Consider the following 23,457-nt stretch of genomic DNA (forward strand, 5'->3'; position numbering starts at 1 on the left):
TTGTTGTTGTTGTTGTTGTTGTTGTTGTTGTTGTTGTTGTTGTTGTTGTTGTTGTTGTTGTTGTTGTTGTTGTTGTTGTTGTTGTTGTTGTTGTTGTTGTTGTTTGTTGTTGTTGTTGTTGTTGTTGTTGTTGTTGTTGTTGTTGTTGTTGTTGTTGTTGTTGTTGTTGTTGTTGTTGTTGTTGTTGTTGTTGTTGTTGTTGTTGTTGTTGTTGTTGTTGTTGTTGTTGTTGTTGTTGTTGTTGTTGTTGTTGTTGTTGTTGTTGTTGTTGTTGTTGTTGTTGTTGTTGTTGTTGTTGTTGTTGTTGTTGTTGTTGTTGTTGTTGTTGTTGCAGGCCCATCATCAATGGGCTCATTATGGTAAATGTGTCACACATTCTTTAGAGAAAATATTTCAAACGAAACGACTTAGATACTCATCAACTGTAGTATATTTAACATCGGGATAAAGCTCCGAAGCCTCCACTCCGAATGATGGTTCAATCTCAAAGTTTGTTTGATCGCCCTTTACAAAGACCGTGTGCGAGATTGACATGATTAAGCTGTGTGGAAGAGGAGATTCTGCAAGATAATGAACAAATAGTTTATGTATATTCAACCTCCATAGATTAACCGAAAAGGTAGGATATTTTGTTGTTGTATTCATCCAACTTACCCTCTATGTTTTTCAATACTTGATCTTCAGATAGATAGACCTTCTCCAATGTTTTGCCAATCTTTTTCTCCCACAACGACACGAGTTCGTTGAACGAGTATATGTTACCCGGAGGGTTTATGTAGACACTTTTGTTGACGGTTCTTGGGTCATCAACGGTTTTAATGGTGTAGGTTGCAATGTCATGTTCCTCATTGAAAACAGCTACAATATAAAACATTAATTAGAAACATTCCCAAAATAAAAACGACACATGATCATAATGCTCGAATACTCAATAACTAAAGAAATAATGGATTTTAATAATCCAAAATATTAGCCGCTGGCCGGCAACGGTCCCAAATTCAAAAATAACCAGCGGTGGTCCCACCTTTTCACATATATTGTAAACTAATGGATCTTTATTAATAGAACCTTAATTTCTTTTTGTCCCCTTATCTTTTTCGGTTTAGTAAAAGTCCATTGGTTTACAATATATGAAAAGGTGGGACCACCACCGGTTATTTTTGAAGTTAGGACCATTGAAGGCCAACTACTAATAGTTAGAATTATTAAAATCCATTATTCCATAACTAAATAAACTGCAATAGTGTTTACCTTTCGCGTTTCCATCACCTAAGCTAACGACTTTGTCCCTTGGGGGAGCGGTGACCCCAGACTGAGCCAATGTTGGAAGCAAATAACCCGCAAAACAGTTGGAACTAATATATGTATAAGGTATGTTTTCAGCCTCAATGGCTCGGCGAACCTGAGCCTTGGTTGCGAATAACGTTTTGGCAGGTTCCACGGCGTGTGAACGATCCGCATCGTTTCCAAACTCGGATGGATAAAATTTCTAGATGAGCATGATAAGTTAGAACTCATAGCTACTTTTACACTCTTTAATTTGTTCATTGATATGGTTTATCTCTGTAACTAAATACCTTGATATTACCAGATTCTTTTATGGCAGCAATGATTTTGACTTGATCAGCAAGTTGTGTTTGACTCACTCCTACTGCCGAGATCACCACATCTACCTGCTTTATCGCCGTGGTCAGCCTCTCGTGATCATGCAAATCGCCCTAACATAATTACACCAAATATGAACAACGTTATGATATTAGTAAACTGCTAAAGAACAACAGATAGAGTAGATTGATTATTACTGACAGTGATGATATTAACGCCGGCTTTCTTAAAACAGTCGATCACTGAAGATTTGGAAGGATCGGAGAGCGTGGATTCCCTAACGAGGACGAAAGTAGGATGACCCATGTTAGCGCTGGCTTCGACTATGAATTTACCGATGTAGCCGGTTCCTCCGATGATCAGAATCTTACTCTTCTCCGCCATGTTCTGTGTAGAATGATGATTTTCCGGTGATTATATAAAAAGAGTCAACGAAAGCTAATTGTCAAGTGCTATGAGAGTGTTGTAGAAGAGTAAGCTTATGAGCCTGGTCAATTTATAGCTTGTCCACTTTCTATTATAAAAACGATGTTGGTATTGGTACCGGTACTTTTTCTGTATTTGTGGTACCGAAAATCTGGTACTGATGCCGGTAATGAAACGATCATTCGGTACAATATTTGATGTCCACTTCTCCTCGAACTTGGTATTGGTATTTTCACTATTCATACTAATACGATACGAGTATAATACCAATCTCATTCCTACTTTTGACCCTGTCAAATTTTGTAGGTGATCTAAAAATTATAAAAATTATAGTCTACGCTTAATGATGCAATTTTTATGATTAAAAACAAGAGGTAATAAACCTACCATAACAATTAATAATTATTTAAATGACTTTTAGTTTTACAACAATAAAATAGATGTCAACTAACGATTATCATTTTACACTCTTGATAGGTACATTTAACCTTCTAATTTTTTTATTAGATAATTGAATATATATGCAGGTGAAGGTTCATTAAGGGAACCTTAAAAATAGAAAACTAACGAACTAACTTTGGATTAAAATTTTCTACGACTAACATGCGATGATATCGTGATTTCTTTTTTAGGTTAAAAATATACAGAGGGGCAAAAGTGAAAAAAAAATAATAAAATAAAATACCTTCTTAACCTTCCATGTCTCTCTCTCAACAAATATGGAATCTATTAATTTTCAACCAAACACTAACACGTCATAGAAAAGATGACTTATTGGGGTATTGTATCGTAAATCGTCCGGCTAAACCCAGGTTAAAGGCGAAATCATGAGATGGCCCGACCAAGGGGTTCGGATGCTTTACAATACGCTAAACCCAGGTTAAAGGCCAACGTTTTCGTATTTTATTTTAGAGACCAACAATTCCAGCATTTTCGTTAACAAATAAACAAAAAACTTTATAAAATAAGGATGTTTAGCTTCATCTGATGAAGGAAAAAAAATGTAGGTATCGAACGGAACCAAACCATTTTTAGTTCATCTAATGGTGGTTTGTCGTTATCGGTTGCACTTTCATGTTATTTATAGACTAAAAATCTGGCAAATTTCCCTTTACCCAAAAAAAAAAAAAAATCTGGCAAATTATCAACGAACAGTCATTGATGAACAGGCTACCAACGCCAACAACTGAAAAGCCTGAGTGGACTCAACTTTTAAAAACTTGGCAACTGAATTTTGGACATATCCCCTGCCGAATATGTCATCGTTAACGGTATTTGTAGGCATAAAGGTATTTGTAGGCATAACCACCAACTTTTAAAAACTTGACAACTGAATTTTCGTTCCACAAAAAGCTAAGGAAAATAAAAGCTTCCTGCTACACCACCCATTGATAATCCGTTGGTATTTGTAGGCATAACCACCAAAAGGATATATGTCGATAATTAGTCAGAAATTGCCGAAAAATTACCAAGAACATGTTGACATGCAACTTTTTTATATATAATATTTAGTTGCTAATCAACTATTTATGGCGGTAGGCAACTAGCCTTCGGTGATACTCCTTTTTCAAGTAGTGGGAGTTGTGGTGGGCATGGCAGGGATGGTGGTGGCGCGGGGTGGATAAGGTGTGTTGGCAACGACGATGACGGGACAGAGACTAAGACGACGAGGGAGTCGGAGATTACGATTTCTTTGATTAAATTCCTTCATAATTAGGAATGTTAGGCTTCCTTTACATGATTAAAGTGTATTGAATTTAATTCAAATCTACTTCCATCGTTATACTTGGAATTCAATGTAACACCTCAATCCAGATGGGTCGATGTGTCACTATAACAGGGGATCAGAACAAAAGTTATAATTCCATTAATTAAATCAAATTTGGAAATACATAACAAAAGTTAGAGTAAGCCCGAATGTCTAATACAGATTATTTAGAATCATAAATTTAACAACATCTTCAAATTATTCCTAAGCATTATTCTTCTCTCACCTGATCCCGCCAAGGTATCCTATGAACCTGAGGTATACAAAAAGTTTACAAAATGAGCCAAATGCCCAGTACAGAATAATAGGCTCAAGTAGCAAATACGTTATCAACTAAAATGATATCACTTTATTTCGTAATGTAAACTTACACGAAGCAAAACAAAGCAAAGAATAACATATATCTAAACTGAACCATATCATACAGATATAACCATAAGCTAAACATAGGTGATAACCACAAAGTCTGTCACATGAGACGGTGCCGGTTACCCTACCTGTCATCCATCTCCAGAAACATTCCTAGGATATATCCATAGCCTCCTAGTCATTATGTACCACACTTTTACCTAGGGACGTCGTGAACTGATAACTCCTTCATGGGAGGAGCCAGAGAACTTAGGGTAACAGATATCAGATAATCAGAACTAAATATAACACTAACATTAACAGATATTATAAGTATCAGAACATGCGATAATGAGCACAATATATCATAAACTTATCGCATGTTGTCAAACCGAGTAACAATTGTAATCAAAGTAACAAACGAACGGACAATCAATTGAATCGATGCTTAAAGACGTTAGTTTTCAAAAATAATATATATATATATATATATATATATATATATATATATATATATATTGGACTACTAGACCATCATTTTAGACTAGTACGCCCATGGCTTTATAACCTAGTGGCATCTTAAGGGTGAGATCAAGCTTTGGGACCAAAATGTATTGGGTTCAATTCCCACAAAAGGGGGTTTTCCCATATTTATTGAGTTTCCCCCTAAATTGGTGTGTAGGCATTATGCCTAGTGGAGATGGGTATGATCGGGTGGTTCCACTGGTGGCACGATGATACTCCAGTGGTCCTTCAGTGATACAAATTTTCCGTTCAAAAAAAGTATACTATATGTTTTACTTTTCCCTTAAACCCCTTGGGTCTTATTGTGCATATAGTTTTGACTTTTGATTATTTATGAAAGATAGGTTATTACCTTGGAGTACTCTCCGGGCTCGAGAAAGTAAGTTGTATTAAAAATTATATATGATTAATACATACTTAAAATCATGCAAAAATAACGACATATTAAATGTGTTGGGTATAAAAGACTTATAAACTTTTTATAAACGTAACTATTTTTTATGATTAATCACTAGAAAAAATAAATTTTAAAATGAACTTGAAACTGAATTATGATTGAGATCATATTATTTACTTTTTATATTTTCTTTTAATCCTATGACAAATAGAATAAGTGTTTTGTGAGTAAAAGGATATTTGATTGAGCTATGTTTATAAAAATAAATAGAGTATAAATGATAACTGCTATTTCGACTATCAATATAGGTTTGGGCACGAAAATAAAACTAAGAAAGCACTACAACGCGACATGTGTGCCACATTTTTTTCATTTATTATCTCTATAATAATAGATAATAGATATGAGATAATTAGTTTTATGAAAGATATGACAATTAAATAAAAAATATAAAGGAATATCTCACACTAATATTAGGCTATAAGATGTGGTCATAACTTTTATGATCACTATGACCCTCATGACTAGTATAACCCTTTATGTCAGCACCATATCACTCTACTTTTATCCGTTATCCAAAACCACCACGCTATATATGGTGTAGTCATGACCCAAGCCACTCTCCCCCACCCCTAATTTATTTTTCAAAGTATCAAAAAATCTTACGAACATGGAAAAGGTTGACATGGTTTAATCCACGCGAACCACGGTAGATGAGGCAAGGGGGCCGTGTGGCGACCAAACCACCATCCGAGATGGTAATTTGCTGTCCAACCCACACCCCACACCCTTCGGCCTTAACATGTTCAAACAAAATTGGGTTGTTCGAAAGCAGCATGTTCAATCAGAATTGAACTATATGTTACATTCTGACGGCGCACATTGATTAAGAGACCAAGTTCTTCATTTCTAGATTATAATAAACCAAATTATTACTCAACCACAATACATTTGTTATGTAGCCATTCTCTAAATATGCACATTTTGGTATGCAGAAGGAATGTACTTGTGTTATGGCTAAAAACCAAATCAAGCTAAATCAAGTCGAGCTGGGTTAACTCAGAATTTTATTCGAGTTGAGCTCAAGCCTCAAAATAGCTCGATTTTGAGCTCGAGCTAAGCCAACTCGGTTTGAATTCGAGCTAAGTGTTTTTTGAGGTCGAGAACAATGCCACACAACTAAATGCCGAGTTTAGTTGGATCAACTAGAATAAAATCCGAGTTTGGTTGTGATCCCTTGTTGACATCCGTTTTCTTCTTTGTTGTTCTTTATTTATTCGATTGTAACACTTTCATAATTCTTTTTTCATTTCGTATTGTAATTTGTTTTGTTTATTTTGTACGTATCCGTACAAGATTTTACAGAATTTATAAACATTTAGATAATAATAAGCGATGACTATAAAATTGATTGGAGCTTGTATGAAGTACGAAAAATCAAATGATGCCACATGCTAATGCCATAATAAATTGTGCAATGGGAACGGTAAGCATGAAGTTTGGGAACCGGGAATTAAATTTAAATGTTTTTCCAAATTTCACTAACCCGCTCGGTGAGGATAAGTGTCCTAAAAAGGACATTAATCCTAACAAAAAGGTGTGTGCTATGGTTGGTAGGTTTGGAGAAATAAGGAAGAAAACGGTCAAGAAAAAGAAGGCGAAAAAGTCACCTCTAGAAAAGAAGAAGGAAGAGGAGGTGAGAAAGTTTGGACCGTTTGGCAACAAATGGTATACCGGTGGGTGATTTCGAGGAGTTTGTAGGCGGAAAGCATGTCATTCGACCACCATGAGGTGGTAAGGTAATTGTTGTTGTATATTTTATTTTGCATTTCGTTTTAGTTTTTATCCGTAGTTTAGTCAGTATTGTTGTTGTATAATTTTGTTATTTCATTTTAGTAGTTAAATGAACGTTGTGGGTGTGTTCCCTATATAACCCTCACGAGACCTACTCGTCCTCCCAAGCTATTGAGAGGTTTAAAAGTGCTTGTTACATACGCTAAATGCAACCGTGATTCCTACGAAAGTGAGTTAGGTTGTTATTATTGTAAAGAATTTTTCCACAGAAATCAAGGTAAATTAACGCATGATTTGGTAACACTTTCATAAAAATTGTAGAACTAAGTAGCTAACAAATTCCAATGGTTGTGAGAAGCATGCTTCTACACAAGGGTTAAGATTTGTAGGTACATTGTAACGTCCCAAAACCCAAATATTTAACTTACGCATGTGTTTCCTTGTTTTATGGCATGAAGTGGGTTAACCGGTTTTAAATAACTTAGTTAAAGTATGAGTTAAATGGTGAGGAAGGAAGTTTGTGACAAATAAGAAAAATGGCAAACTTGAGGGACTAAACTTGGTGGAATGGAATTAAGTTTATATAAAAAAAAAGAGAAAGAGCTAGAATGTGCATATGTGTGTGCGTGAAGTGTCTAGAGAAAGAAAGAGAGGAGAAAACCCTCTTACAAGAACAAGTATGCAATTCCAACTCAAATCAATGTCAATTGGATGTGAAATCAATGCATTAAAGAAGAATCCTTACCATCTAGACAAGATAAACATGTTGTAAGTTGTAATTTGTGATTTGGTGATCTTGTATGAAGTGGGTTTGTGATCAATCCTGAAATTTCTTGAAATTGAGCATGGATATGTGTTAGAATGACCAAATAGAACTTGTTTTATGTATGATATCAATTAATTTGATGTTTGAAGGTGAAACCCACTTGGGTTAGTGAAAATGGCGACATGGGTATAACACCCATGTCCAATCCGTGTTCAAAATTTGATGTAGTATGTTGTATGTGATGAATACTTGTTAGATAGGTTGAGTATGGTATGGAATTAGGTTGATTTTAGTTGTATTTGATGGATGAAGGAAATGAGTAGGAAGATGAGCATAAGATGCTTGTACAATGTGCTAAGAAAGTAGTATGCACACCAAGTGTTTGTTGAAACGCCTAGTTGAGATTAATAGATGAAATGGTATGCAAGTAATGGATGAAATCGTATAATATGGGGATATGATGTATTTGATGATAAATAAACATGAGAAATCTATTTTTAGATGGAATTCATGTAGGATTTGGTTGGCCATGTTATTTGGTAAAAATATGCATTAGAATAGTGTACTCTATGTTGGAGTGGTATGATGTTTACTACATGTTTGAATAATTGCTTAATCAAAATTGATAAGTAAAAGTACACTAAATGTGACGCATATGAGATCATTAGAACAAGATGAAGTTAGAATGATGTTGGGTTGTTAAGCATAGGTCATGGTGTTAGTTGTAGAATTATGTTACTAGAATGAACGGAATTAAATATGTTTGGTATGTGCATATAACTAGATGATCATGTAGTTGTATGCTTATTACATCGTGAGTATGAAATGTATATAGTGTCATTAGTATAGTCTACTATAATGACATGGATGTATGAGGTTAAGTCGAAAGTTCATATGATAAATTGTTGACTTTTTGAAAGTCAACTGTGCATAAGTAGCAATGTTAGACTTCTGTCACAATTGTGATAATATAGAAAGTCATATGATGCGTGTTATATCCATATGTGTTATATGTGATGACATGATGAATTATATGAGTTTGAAAGATTGACTTGTGGAAATATGCCTTATGCTTGTTAGAATTGACTAATGAAAGTCAAATGTGAAACATGAATTTGATATGATTGTTAATATGTACAATCATGTATGCTAACAAGAATGTGAATGCGATGACATGAAAGTATAGGGATCATGTCAAGATGGTGGATGGAAGCATGGAAGGTTAACGGGTCAAAAAGAGGCGAGGAAACGGATGCGAATACGAACACTTAAGGTAAGTGATTTCTGAAATCACTTCTTATTTATAAATGAAGTTTAGTATGTGGTATATAGGGAAACCAAGTAAGAATTTACAGGTAAGGGTAAGTACCAAGGTAAGTTCATATGAACTTCGTCTATCCTTAATGTAAATTAAGATGATAGTTTCATCATGTTAATGGAATGTGCATGATATTGCTGAATGTTCATTGTGTTAATGGAATGTGCATTATGTTGCTGAATGTTCATCGTGTTAATAGAATGCTCATTATGTTGCTGAATGTTCACCGTGTTAATGGAATGTTCATTATGTTGCTGAATGTTCACCGTGTTAATAGAATGTTCATTATGTTGCTGAATGTTCATCGTGTTAATAGAATGTTCATTATGTTGCTGAATGTTCACCGTGTTAATGGAATGTTCATCATGTTTGTTGGAAGTTAGTCGGTTATGTTTGTTTGTAATTGCATTGATTTATGTTGATATGTTTATAGATAAGGCTCAACTTACAATAAGTGAATGTGACATGTATGTAAGTACGTATGTGAAGACGTAATCATGTATGTATGTAAGTAAATGCGTATGTATGTATGTACGTAGTTATGTATGTATTGTATACGTGGTTTCAATACATTTAAGTATTGACCTTATTAACAGTGTGCCTCGAGAATGAAATGTAATGCAGGTACATTATTGGAGTTTCACCAAGGATTAGACACCCGGATGGAATGATTAAATCTAGAAAGATAACGGGATGGGAAGTATATGTGGATAGAACGTAACGAGACTACATGATTGAGAATCTTGTTTGTATATAATGTATGCTAATGTTGCGAATGTATGTGGTGGGTGCAGGTTGTACGAATCACAGATTATCATCACGAGGAGTAGCGATCAAAGACCGAGTCACAAGATAGATTGTACGGGAATGCTTGAGTATGTAATTTGATAAACATAAGTTATGCTTTTATTTTATTAAATGAGTACGAAGGATGCATATATTGTAAAAGAGTTATTTTAAAATGAACTTTCAAGTAAGTCAAAAAGTTTATAATGAAAGAAATTTTATGGTGCGTATTTCCGCTACGTCTTTTCAGTTAAAGCGTGTTAGGGTCTTACATACATCATGTTCGAGGGATGACCGTTTTGTGAAGAGAAGAAGAAGATTTAAGCATCTAGCGAGAAAAATCAGGTGCATGCGTTTACTTTTACCTTGATTCTTAGTTAGCGAATAAGTAGATTGTATTTGTATGTTATTTTCTGGGGTGGAATTTTTGGGAAGTTAGTCGTGTCACATCCCTTGTGCGTTTAATACTCTAGTTCTTACACATTGAGGAAAATGTTTACCTCAAGTGTGGGAATGGGGGAGTAGTAAAAGTTTTCGATTTTGACCCATTTCCATTTTACACCATTTTTATATCCTTACCCAAAAATTTATCCCTTAGTAGCCAATTTTGAGCCTAATCCTTTCGTTTGACCACCCTATAGCCCATAACCTTAAACCTTTTTCTTTTAAACCCGTGTGATGGAAATTCGATTATAGGAATCAAGTTTGTATAGTCGTGAATTGTTTGTGTGCATATATAAAAAAAGAGTAAAATCAGGGAAATGTTATGAAAAAGAATAGAAAATTGTCGAGAAAAGAATAAAAATATGTGTTTTTAGCTTGAGAAATAAAAGGCGAAAAATTGTTGCCTTCTAGTTTGATTTTGGTAGTTAGTCGTATTTAGAATAGTTGTTTTGTAATAAAAATCAAATTTTCATCACCTTAGCCACTTTAAAATACCTTATTTCCTACCCTTAGCCTAGCCCCGTTACAACCCGTATAAAGACCTTATGACTTGTGCTTAGTATTCGTGATCGGTGGTGGAGAATGATTGAGTTGCAAGCTTATGCGGGTACGTGTTCTAATCGGTTTTGAGCGATTATTCTTTGAAGTGCTAATACATTATGAAAATTAGCCAATTTATAAACCGAGTGGAGAGAACATTGTGAGGGATGTGCATGAATTATTGGATTCACGGGCGGGTTAATCTTGGATAACCATTGTGTATGTGAATGCACTTTACCGTTAAATATGTTGAAAATTGTAAAGAATTTGAACTTTAGTATGACAATTGACCTTAACCTTCGTCTCGGGAATGGGGAGTGTATTCTTTGTTCGACCCACGTGAAAGTGAAAAACAGATTTGCTTGAGGGCAAGAAAAAGACAAGTGTGGGGATGTGATACGTGGTTGAAAACCGGTGTTCATAATCGTGTAACTTGATGTTTTTACATAAGTTTTAATTCCGAATAGCCTACTCTTAATTAAAAATGTGTTTTGCAGGTTTGATGGAGTTTAAGGAGATTTTTGGGAGCTTTACGAGTCACTGGGACGAAAACCGGACAACCGGGAGGCGTTACGGATCAGCCGGGAGCGCAAAGTGAAGAAAATGAAGAACTGGAGTTGGAGAGGCCGTCGCCGATGGGCTCTAGGCCGTCAGGGACGGGCTCTAGAAACACCCGTCAGGTAACATTGGCCGTATCCAGTCAAACAAGGCGTCGACTGAATTTCAGCTTTTGAGAGGGCGTCGCCGACGGGGTCAGGGCCGTCGGCGACGGGCTCCCGTTTGTTCAATCGCGAATTTTCGTTTCTTGTGATTCTTGGACGAGTTTAAACGGTTCTTGGGCCATTAATTCGTAAGTTACACTCTAATTGGAGTTTGAATAGAGTTCTTGGAGCCATATTCACCTACCATTCCATTCCAATTCATCTCTAATCACCCAATCAACCGAATCATCAAGAAGATCATCATCATCATTCACAATCTTAACTCCATTCATAAACCCTAATATCCATTCATCCATTGATCCTTTCACTATTACAAACCCTATACCTCATCATTCCATCCTTCAAGCTTCGAGATGACTTCATTCAAGTTACAAGCATCCGGTGATCAAGTTTCATCAACCATGAGCGGCTAATCACCTTAGTTTCACCCCGGTGTAGGTAGTTGTTTAATTTAGGGCTTTGAATTGTTCTTGATTCAACTTTGTGACAATTTGTATTGATTTTTGAAACCTTTGACAATAGTTTACATTTGTTTCGTATTCGTAAATTGTCAAGCGATTATAAAGCTATGACTTTGTGAAATGGTTATGTGTAGTTATGCATTGTCTTGGTTAGGTTTTACTTGTGTTGATTACAAAGTGCATTCTTGTCCGTTTTTCGAAACGTTGATAGTTATTGGCACCTAAGTCACTGTACGCTAAATCCGCTAATCGTATACAATTGAGTTGAATCTAAAACTTATAGAAATCCTAGGTTGGCAATTACCGAAACCGGGTGTGAATCCTTTTTCTCATTATCGTTTATTAAATCAAGTTTTCGTGCAATCATTAATTCGTAGTCATTAATCAATTAAATCAATTCTTTTAGTCTAATTCATATTTTTCAACCAAACAAAAATACAAAAAGATATCATAGCAAGCTTCATAATTCGTGACACCTTTTAATAATTCAATCGAATCCACTCGCAAACCACATACTTTTCGTGGTTGGACCCCTTGCTACCACTAGCTATTTGTTAAGGGTAAATAAGGCATATAAATTTTATCTTTGATCGGAGCGCGACACTCCGATCAGTTACCCATTAAAACAACAAAAAAAAGCATCCTGCCTCACCACCCATTGGAAATTCGTCGATATTTGTAGGCTAACCACCGTAATGATATCTGTCAATAATTAGTAGGTAATTTCCGAAAAAATACCAACAACTGCTTAACATGATTTTCTTTTTATATTTTTTAGTTGGCCATCACCAACGAATTATGGGGTAGGCAATAGCCATCAATGATACTCCTTTTTCAAGTAGCGGGAGCCGTGGTGGTAGTGGCGTAGCTTAGTGGGAACCGTGGGTTGCATCCGTCCCTAATTATTTTGTCTGAATATATATACAATATATAAATTGGGTCCCTGACTTTTCACCCCCAAAACTTTTGGTAAAGCTCCGCCACTGCGTGGTGGGGCATGGCAGTGACGGTGCGGGGTGGGTAAGGTGTGGTGGCAGTGGCACTGAAGGTGGCGGTGCGGGGTGGGTAGGTTGTGGTGGCAGTGGCAATGACGGTGGCAAAGACTAAGACGATGAAGGAGACAGAGATTTCAATTCATTTAATTGAATTCTTTTCGAGCTTGGAAAGAATGATGGCTTCCTTTACATTAATCAATTTTATTCCAAATCCAGTTCCATTGTTATAAATGAATTTTGTAAACCAAGCACGTTATAAATGAATTTTATATCTCAATTCCATTGAGTTATATAAAATAATCGCACCTGAAGTCTTTTCAATTCGACATGATGACGAGTTTTGATTGCAATATATTTCTTGTACATATGCATCAGTTTAGTCTCGATGGAAAGAATATAGAATAATGATATACAAATAAAAACGATCCCAACGAAAATGTAGAAAATGGGATTCACATTTGCTAGTCTTTCCTTTTTTTAACGTCAAATTTCATGTAATCCCTGTCGTTTATAGAATTTTAACCCAAGACTTCTCTCTCTCAAACCTAGATGTTTAAAGTTTTGCCTTTACCAATAGACCACCATCCCATTGCTTTGTCCATCGTCTTGATATATTAGATATCTTATCAATTTTTTGGATAGTTCAGATTGAAATTTAGATCAACAATATTATAAATAAAACAATGTCTTTCCGTTCTCAAAATTTTGACGACATGGTAAGCAAACCAAAAGGTCTAAAAAGCCAAACAAACACACACAACAAAAAACAACATTATTAAGTATTATTATTGTTATTTTTATTGTCGGTTTATTACCAACAGCCATACTATAGTCACCGTGCTAGCACATTCTTAAGAGGAAATCTTACAACCATACGCAAAATATGATTACAACCACCAAAATTATATACAATCCACCAAAGCACCATCTAAACATTCCACCTTTAGCGCTTCCATTTCTCCCAGCTGATTGACTTCAGTGATGTCGGATCCAAAGTTGGCCAAGTACTTTCACCTCTTCAAAAATTGAACCGATCTCTTCTGAAACACAAATTGATAAATTAAAGGATTTTACAGATAAAACAATATTGTTGAATTCAATAAAGAATCTAGTGAAGTTTATTAAGTGAGATATAAAATCAAAGTAAAATAAATTTTATAAAAAAATGGAACATACATATAAACACCAATAGCACACACTCAAACATGTATGTCTCCAAGTGATAAGAAGTTAAAGTAGAGACATCCATTTTGTGAGGTTTATTGTAATATTTTCCAATTATAGAAGTTTTAACTAGGTTTACAAACCCTACAACTAATTTCATAAAATCTATTATGTTTAATATATCTAAGAAATAGATACACGGATCAGATTGTAACTATACCAAGTGTCGATATCCTAATCAATCAGATCGGTATGGATTGAATTTCCGCCTCAAGACACGGGAAAATTCAACTTGTTACATACAAACATAAACTGATATCAATGAAAAGGTAGAATAATTGGGATTTCAAGTAATACTCCTATTATACAATATTATACAATATTACACAATATTATTGTTGTTGTTGTTGCAGGCCCATCATCAATGGGCTCATTATGGTAAATGTGTCACACATTCTTAAGAGAAAATATTTCAAACGAAACGACTTAGATACTCATCAACTGTAGTATATTTAACATCGGGATAAAGCTCCGAAGCCTCCACTCCGAATGATGGTTCAATCTCAAAGTTTGTTTGATCGCCCTTTACAAAGACCGTGTGCGAGATTGACATGATTAAGCTGTGTGGAAGAGGAGATTCTGCAAGATAATGAACAAATAGTTTATATATATTCAACCTCCATAGATTAACTGAAAAGGTAGGATATTTTGTTGTTGTATTCATCCAACTTACCCTCTATGTTTTTCAATACTTGATCTTCAGATAGATAGACCTTCTCCAATGTTTTGCCAATCTTTTTCTCCCACAACGACACGAGTTCGTTGAACGAGTATATGTTACCCGGAGGGTTTATGTAGACACTTTTGTTGACGGTTCTTGGGTCATCAACGGTTTTAATGGTGTAGGTTGCAATGTCATGTTCCTCATTGAAAACAGCTACAATATAAAACATTAATTAGAAACATTCCCAAAATAAAAACGACACATGATCATAATGCTCGAATACTCAATAACTAAAGGAATAATGGATTTTAATAATCCAAAATATTAGCCGCTGGCCGGCAACGGTCCCAAATTCAAAAATAACCAGCGGTGGTCCCACCTTTTCACATATATTGTAAACGAATGGACCTTTATTAATAGAACCTTAATTTCTTTTTGTCCCCTTATCTTTTTCGGTTTAGTAAAAGTCCATTGGTTTACAATATATGAAAAGGTGGGACCTCCACCGGTTATTTTTGAAGTTAGGACCATTGAAGGCCAACTGCTAATAGTTAGAATTATTAAAATCCATTATTCCATAACTAAATAAACTGCAATAGTGTTTACCTTTCGCGTTTCCATCACCTAAGCTAACGACTTTGTCCCTTGGGGGAGCGGTGACCCCAGACTGAGCCAATGTTGGAAGCAAATAACCCGCAAAACAGTTGGAACTAATATATGTATAAGGTATGTTTTCAGCCTCAATGGCTCGGCGAACCTGAGCCTTGGTTGCGAATAACGTTTTGGCAGGTTCCACGGCGTGTGAACGATCCGCATCGTTTCCAAACTCGGATGGATAAAATTTCTAGATGAGCATGATAAGTTAGAACTCATAGCTACTTTTACACTCTTTAATTTGTTCATTGATATGGTTTATCTCTGTAACTAAATACCTTGATATTACCAGCTTCTTTTATGGCAGCAATGATTTTGACTTGATCAGCAAGTTGTGTTTGACTCACTCCTACTGCCGAGATCACCACATCTACCTGCTTTATCGCCGTGATCAGCCTCTCGTGATCATGCAAATCGCCCTAACATAATTACACCAAATATGAACAACGTTATGATATTAGTAAACTGCTAAAGAACAACAGATAGAGTAGATTGATTATTACTGACAGTGATGATATTAACGCCGGCTTTCTTAAAACAGTCGATCACTGAAGATTTGGAAGGATCGGAGAGCGTGGATTCCCTAACGAGGACGAAAGTAGGATGACCCATGTTAGCGCTGGCTTCGACTATGAATTTACCGATGTAGCCGGTTCCTCCGATGATCAGAATCTTACTCTTCTCCGCCATGTTCTGTGTAGAATGATGATTTTCCGGTGATTATATAAAAAGAGTCAACGAAAGCTAATTGTCAAGTGCTATGAGAGTGTTGTAGAAGAGTAAGCTTATGAGCCTGGTCAATTTATAGGTTTGTCCACTTTCTATTATAAAAACGATGTTGGTATTGGTACCGGTACTTTTTCTGTATTTGTGGTTCCGAAAATCTGGTACTGATGCCGGTAATGAAACGATCAATTCGGTACGATATTTGATGTCCACTTCTCCTCGAATTTGGTATTGGTATTTTCACTATTCATACTAATACGATACGAGTATAATACCAATCTCATTCCTACTTTTGACCCAGTCAAATTTTGTAGGTGATCTAAAAATTATAAAAATTATAGTCTACGCTTAATGATGCAATCTTTATGATTAAAAACAAGAGGTAATAAACCTACCATAACAATTAATAATTATATAAATGACTTTTAGTTTTACAATAATAAAATAGATGTCAACTAACGATTATCATTCTACATCATTAAATAGTTTTATCTTTAATAACGAATTATATTAAATTTGTAACTTATTTTTAAGATATATATATTTTTCACAAAAAAAATAAAAATAAAAATTTATTTATAGTGTAGGATAAATACGAGGCGTGTAGAATAAATTACGAGTTGTGTAGGATAAATTTCAATATGTGTAGGATAAATTTCGAAATGTGTAGAATAACTTTTGATGTGTGTAGGCAAAAATGTTTAGTGTGAAGGATTATAGTCTTAATGACTAATTAATTAGTCAAACATAATAATAAATGAGATGAGAAAAAAAAATATTTAATGTTTTACAATTGTACCCTTTTATTCTTTTTCTTCTCAATAAAATTTTCTTCTCAAATGACACTTCCCCTATATATATATATATATATATATATATATATATATATGTGATGGTTCATTGAGGGAACCTTAAAAAATTAGAAAACCGAGAAACTAACTATGGATTAAAAAATTCTAAGACTGAGATGTGATGATATCATGATTTATTTTTTAGGTTAAAAATATACGAAGTGGCAAAAGTAAAAAAAAAAAAAAGAAAAAAAAAACCCTAACCTTCCTTCATGTCTCTCTCTCAACAAATATGAAATCTATTACTTTTCAACCAAACACTAACACGTCATAGAAAAGATGACTTATTGAGGTATTGTATCGTAAATGTCCGGCTAAACCCAGGTTAAAGGCGAAATCATGAGATGGCCTGACCAAGGGGTTCGGATGCTTTACAATACGCTAAACACAGGTTAAAGGCCAACGTTTTCGTATTTTATTTTAGAGACCCACAATTACAACATTTTAGTTAACAAATTAACAAAAAAAACTTTATAAAATAAGGAGGTTTAGCTTCATCTGATGAAGGAAAAAAATGTAGGTATCGAACAGAACCAAACCATTTTTAGTTCGTTTAATGGTGGTTTGTCGTTATCGGTTGCACTTTCGTGTTATTTATAGACTAAAAATCTGGCAAATTATCGACGAACAGTCATTGACGAACATGCTACCAACGCCAACAACTGAAAAGCCTGAGTGGACTTGGCAACTGATTTTTGGACATATCCCCTGACGGATATGTCATCGTTAACGGTATTTGTAGGCATAAAGGTATTAGTAGGCATAACCACCAACTATTAAAAACTTGACAACTGAATTTTCGTTCCACAAAAAGCTAAGGAAAATAAAAGCTTCCTGCTACACCACCCATTGATAATCCGTTGGTATTTGTAGGCATAACCAACAAAATGATATATGTCGATAATTAGTCAGTAATTGCCGAAAATTTACCAAGAACATGTTGACATGCAATTTTTTAGATAAAATATTCAGTTGCTAATCATCAACTATTTATGGCGGTAGGCAACTAGCCTTCGGTGATACTCCTTTTTCAAGTAGTGGGAGCTATGGTGGGGCATGGCAGGGATGGTGGTGGCGCGGGGTGGATAGGGTGTGTTGGCAACAACGATGACGGCGGTAGAGGCTAAGAGGACGAGGGAGTCGGAGATTACGATTTCTTTGATTAAATTCCTTCATAATTAGGAATGTTAGGCTCAGGGTCGTCCCCGAGAATGATAAAATACTTTTGGGCCCCGTGCGAAACAAAAAAAATTGGGCCCCTCCCTATAATATAAACTCGCCAATCATATATCAAAAAACCACAATACGACTATATTTGCTATAAAATAAACAAAACAAAAGTAGCGTAGCAAAAAGAACTGAGTATATCTAAACATACCCAAATTAGTTTGGCAACACGAACCTTTTCATATAAAAAAAATGGAACTAGATACTGAGTTCTTTTAAGTTTATATTGTAAATGGTTAAATGAGAAATAAAAAGCCTACAAGAAAACATGTAAAGTTTGTTACGTAAATGATTAAATGAGAAGAAAAAATGAATGAACTTGCAAATTTGTGGATGTCACACCCCAACCGATGGCGGAATCATCGGGGCATGGCACTGAGCGAAACAGATTGTCCAGAAGTTTCCACAACAACTATTAATACTATTCAGTTAAATGATACGTCCCATACCGTATCCCAAATAATACAATATATTATTACAGATAACAACTAGGCAAATTTTAACACCCATTCTTATAAATTAAGGTTTAACGTATCATTTATGAAAAACAATCATGTAATTAAGATTACATATGCATTGGAAATTAGGGGTTTATTAAAACTTTTTACAATTTAAAAGTATACAACATATCATGTGTACGTTTGTCGTTTAACATAATAACGATACATAGTGCGGAAGCTTAATTCGTGATTGTGTTCGGTTCTTGCTCGTCGCTTGATCTTCATCCGGGCACTCTTGGCGATCACCTATAACCAAAACCAACTTAAAAGTTAGTTTTGATAGTCAAATATTAAGTTCAAACAAGTACAGGGGTTAAAATGACATAAATTAAAAATTTTCCGGAGTTAGGGGCGTCGCGTGACGCCAAGGGGCGTCGCGTCACGCTAGGCCCCCTTTTTCACAGACTGTCAGTTGTTGCTGTACATTCCCAGCCCAACCCGATTTCACGGAAACGACCATAACTTCTTCGTTATTGATACGTTTTACGCGATTCTTTTTCCTACGTGTCCGTAATTTAATTCTCCATCATATGGAGTTAAAATCCAACATCCAACATAATAAATTTTGAGACTTCTAAGCCTTCAACTCGTTCCCCTTTTACCGAATTTTAACCCGTTTATGCTTTTTATCAAACAAACCTATTTATTTGATTCCTATATCTCATACACTTCTTCTAATTAATGTTACCTACTATATTAGGTTCTAATCATAGGTTTATTACACAATTTAAACCCGTTTTCGCTCGTATGCTTATTTTGACCCGTTAAGGGTATTTTAAGCACCTTAAATCTTGAAATCGCTTTCATTCATTTCTAGCATCTTATTCCTACATTTCTTATCAAGTAATCTTCAACTACAACTCTTTGTGTGTTGGATTACAATGTGTATATCTATATGTTCTGAGTTTTGCACTTCGGATTGTTATTTTACGGCAAGACTCAAATAGAGCTAATTGACTAACATATTACATCTTTCAACTTCTATACTTATTCTAAGTATCTATCTAATCATGAAATTCGTTTCCTAACAACCCTTAAGGGTTGTTTGTTCAATTTAGCCTACAAGGGTGTTTTGGTCGACTTTGGTCCTTCTTTTACGACGAAGGACTCTCACCAATTATTCGACCAAAATAACACTTTTAACTACAACATAATTATGCGTACCTGGCTCGGATCAACATATTGACCTGTTTTAATACCTTTCGCTATTAATATCTAGATAATAGCAATGCTAACCATGTGTTCATTCCTGTGATCATAAACTCAACAAGCAACCATCAAATGAAGTTGTCAAATGGTGTTAACAACACCATTTGACCCATTTAGCCTAATCGACCATTTATCCGTATGAGATGGTATTTAGTTACCATTTCATCCCTTTAAACCTATCCCGATTTTCCTTTAAACCCGTTTTTCTCAAAACCATTTTTATTTGTTCGTCATTAGATGACTTATTTACCTTTTTACCCCTGTTACCATAATTCATGATTTCCTACCTTCTTATTCTTTCCGACTTGCATTGTATCATGCCGGATCATCGTATTTCAATTACTTAACATTAATCACGATCAATTTTCGCTAGTAAGTGTATAGTAATTAAAAAAGGGTGTAAGTTTAACTTACCTTGTATCCAAGTCACGCCTTTTCTTCTTTCTTGTTTCGTTTGACCCGCTTCCTCCCAAGCCTCCATCTAGCTTGTCCTGAGTCAAACTATCATCATAATCCGTAAGACAGTTAGTTTAGTCATTATTAGCTACGACTATTCCATCTTACAAATTTTATGTCGAATCTACCATTCGACTTCATTATTGGTTAGTTTAACTTTCTAAAAGTTAACTACCGTTATCCATATGACAAATACCATTTGACTTAAATCAACATCATGATTAGAATTCATATTACCCCATATCATACGGGACAAATCGAGTTTGGCAATCACGTATTTCATTTACAATTTCAGCACTTTAGTTTTCATTTAGGCATTTTAACAAACACCTAGTGTGCATAATTTTACATATTTACCAACTAGTTCATAACTAGTTATCTTTACCATGGTTGACATCAATTTGGCAATTTCACATCAATTTTAACATCAACAAAACCTGAAATTGCTTTATAGAGTTCAAATTACATTAGTACAACTATCATAATCCTAGTGTTTTCATACTTCTACATCACCCACTTAACACCTTCAATGGTGATTATGGAATTTTCAAGTATTGAGCATAATTTCAACAATCTAATGGCCAGGGTTTATTCCTAGACACTATTTTATTCTAATTTCATCCAAACAACATTCATGCAAGCCAAAATTTCGATTTCATATGTTTCATCAAAATTTCGAGATGCAACTAGGAGATGAAATTTGACATACCTTGTGATCCTTTCACTGAGGTGATCACTAATCTAAACTTAGATTTCGATTTGGAGTCGATTTGGCTTCTCAATTGCTTGATTTTTGCTAGTTAGGGTTTGAGCATGGAGTTCCCTGGCTCCTCTGTAATTTGCGACCAGAACATACACTTAGAGTGTGTGTTTTGGTGTTTGAATGTTTTATTTAATACAAACTTGTTTCAAGTTTGTCACCTTTGGTCCCTATACTTTACCAAGTTATTTAAAAGGGTATTTTAACCATATTTGCTCTATTATGTCAAGACACTAACTAACTAGGTTAATATTCCTAGTTACTTGGTGGGTCCCGGGAGTTATAACCCGTTTTATTTTAAGTTCCGTTAACTCGGGCCTTTTATCCATTTCATCTCTTGAACGTTCTTATCCGGTTTTTAATAAATATTAGGATTATTTATTTAAACCCTAATATTTTCCGGGTTACTTTTACCACTAACGGTACTTTACCCGTCTTTTAGTATTAACGGGGTTTGATTACCAAACCCGTTTTCGGGGTGTTACACAAATATTCTGTTCCGACAACTCAGATTTAAATAAATAACATAAATATTTTTCAAATGCTCCTAAAGACCCAGCCTGACAAGATCTACAGACAACTATGCTCTAGTTGCTCGTCCCTGACAGACAACTATTTGTTGGGGGCCTCTAGAGCTTTATTCTAGCCTCGCTTTCCTAGCAAGCAAACATCTTAAACACCTGTCACATACGTTAAAATAAAGTCAATACATGTAATGTAAAGGTGAGCATACAAGTTTGATAATAGCATATAGAGTTCGAAATAGTTTACGCATAACCAGCACGTACACAGAGGAAAACGAAGCATGTTAATTATCGACATGGATCTATCGATACCAATGACTGCGGGTTGACTGTCCGAGACAGTTCGCAATACATGATTACCACCGTAACCCATGCAAGTAATTATCCTTAACAACCCCCGTGAGAACGGGTGCTGAGTCTAAACTATAGTACTATGTCGTTAAGGCAGGTAGACAGCATTCCACGTGTAAACACAATCAACAAGCATTCATTTAGTCACGTAATACATGCATATTGGTTAGCGTTCAAATAGTTTGAGTAGTGTGATCGATTGTGTTTTGATATAAGTAACGTATGTAACACCCAAAAGTGCTAAAAGCAAAAAGGGATCGAGTATACTCACTGCGATTGATTGATGGATTGAAGGGAGCGCTTGAGAGTAGGGTTAGCCTGAATAGTTCGATAGCATAATGTTAGGAAACTTTATTTGTAAGTATTGAAGAAAATCTCAATCAACTGGATCTCTGAAGAAGATAACAGTCCTGAAGAACACAACAAGATGAAGAAAATCAGTTGGGACAACTGAAAAGCAAAGTATCTACTACAAAGAATCTCAAGTTGATAAAGAGTTGATTTGGATTATCAGAGAAGGTCGTTTCTTATGATCAGAAATATCATCAGTTTCTGACAAATTCTGATCATCAAACTTTCTGATGATTTGTTCACTAGAATTTCTGATGAAGTGGCTTATCAGAATTTCTGATGAAAGACCCACTTGTCTAAAAATCACAACTCTATCATGCCACCCATGACCGAAGCATGACATTATTGGTTTTCATGATTACAAATGCAACTTGAACGATGGATTCAATGAATATGTCAAATTGCTACTTTACGCAGGACTTATTGCATGAATAAACAATTGTTTATTCATGTCCACAGCCGTCTATAAATAGAAGGCTCGAGAGGCAGAAGATACTTGAGTTTGAAGCTTAGCATTCACATACAAACACTCAAACCCCAGTGCTCTTCTCACCCACAGAAATCAAGATTCATTTGTATTAGATAATAATCTTACAATCACCTTGTTAAACTAATTTGTTTCAAAGTGATATAAACTTGATAATTCTGTAGTCTTGTTTCTTGAAAGTCTGATTTCCATTTCCGCACATCTTTTTCACATATACTGAAATCACTTGCCATATTACGTAAAAAGAAGTTGTTAAGGCCATACTGGGTCCAACAATTGGTATTAGAGCAGATTGAATAAATTATTTTCGAACGATCAATCGCTCTTCTTCTTTTTTCTCAATATGGCCAGCTTTCAAACCTGGAAAAATTCTTTCAATATTGGTTCTATGTCAAAACCTCCGACCCTGGTCAGGGAGGAATACCCCCAATGGAAAAACAGGATGGTCAATTTCCTTAATGGTCATGATCGAGCTCTGTTTAGATCCATTGAAAGGGGTCCACATATACCAATGACTGAAATACCTGCAATTCCAGCAACTGACCAACTACCTGCTATCCCTGCCTCCCGAGCTCCCA

The 23,457-nt window shown here is 35.2% G+C and overlaps 2 protein-coding genes across 2 annotated transcripts; both read right to left on the reverse strand.

The window, feature by feature from the left end:
* Positions 1–391: 391 nt before the first annotated feature.
* LOC110929529 (isoflavone reductase-like protein) lies at positions 392–2,190 on the reverse strand. The gene is made up of 5 exons (XM_022172685.2): positions 1,807–2,190; positions 1,578–1,718; positions 1,252–1,489; positions 655–858; positions 392–560 (listed from the first exon to the last, which is right to left on the reverse strand). The coding sequence occupies exons 1-5, from the start codon at positions 1,987–1,989 to the stop codon at positions 394–396; spliced, it is 933 nt and encodes a 310-aa protein (XP_022028377.1). The 5' UTR covers positions 1,990–2,190; the 3' UTR covers positions 392–393.
* Positions 2,191–14,375: 12,185 nt separating this feature from the next.
* On the reverse strand, positions 14,376–16,259 carry LOC110929527 (isoflavone reductase-like protein). Its single transcript, XM_022172683.2, has 5 exons — positions 15,945–16,259; positions 15,716–15,856; positions 15,390–15,627; positions 14,793–14,996; positions 14,376–14,698 (listed from the first exon to the last, which is right to left on the reverse strand). The coding sequence occupies exons 1-5, from the start codon at positions 16,125–16,127 to the stop codon at positions 14,532–14,534; spliced, it is 933 nt and encodes a 310-aa protein (XP_022028375.1). The 5' UTR covers positions 16,128–16,259; the 3' UTR covers positions 14,376–14,531.
* Positions 16,260–23,457: the final 7,198 nt, after the last annotated feature.

The sequence above is a fragment of the Helianthus annuus genome, chromosome 3 (assembly GCF_002127325.2).
Source record: "Helianthus annuus cultivar XRQ/B chromosome 3, HanXRQr2.0-SUNRISE, whole genome shotgun sequence".
Lineage (NCBI taxonomy): Eukaryota > Viridiplantae > Streptophyta > Magnoliopsida > Asterales > Asteraceae > Helianthus > Helianthus annuus.

What these genes read in the sequence shown, in the direction of transcription:
- LOC110929529 (XM_022172685.2), bottom strand. Translation starts at nt 1,989, where the DNA reads ATGGCGGAGAAGAGTAAGATTCTGATCATCGGAGGAACCGGCTACATC. An exon ending in CCGGCGTTAATATCATCACT is followed by an intron (nt 1,719 to 1,806) that starts GTCAGTAATAAT and finishes TAATTATGTTAG; the next exon opens with GGCGATTTGCATGATCACGA. An exon ending in AAGAATCTGGTAATATCAAG is followed by an intron (nt 1,490 to 1,577) that starts GTATTTAGTTAC and finishes ATGCTCATCTAG; the next exon opens with AAATTTTATCCATCCGAGTT.
- LOC110929527 (XM_022172683.2), bottom strand. Translation starts at nt 16,127, where the DNA reads ATGGCGGAGAAGAGTAAGATTCTGATCATCGGAGGAACCGGCTACATC. An exon ending in CCGGCGTTAATATCATCACT is followed by an intron (nt 15,857 to 15,944) that starts GTCAGTAATAAT and finishes TAATTATGTTAG; the next exon opens with GGCGATTTGCATGATCACGA. An exon ending in AGTATTGAAAAACATAGAGG is followed by an intron (nt 14,699 to 14,792) that starts GTAAGTTGGATG and finishes ATTATCTTGCAG; the next exon opens with AATCTCCTCTTCCACACAGC.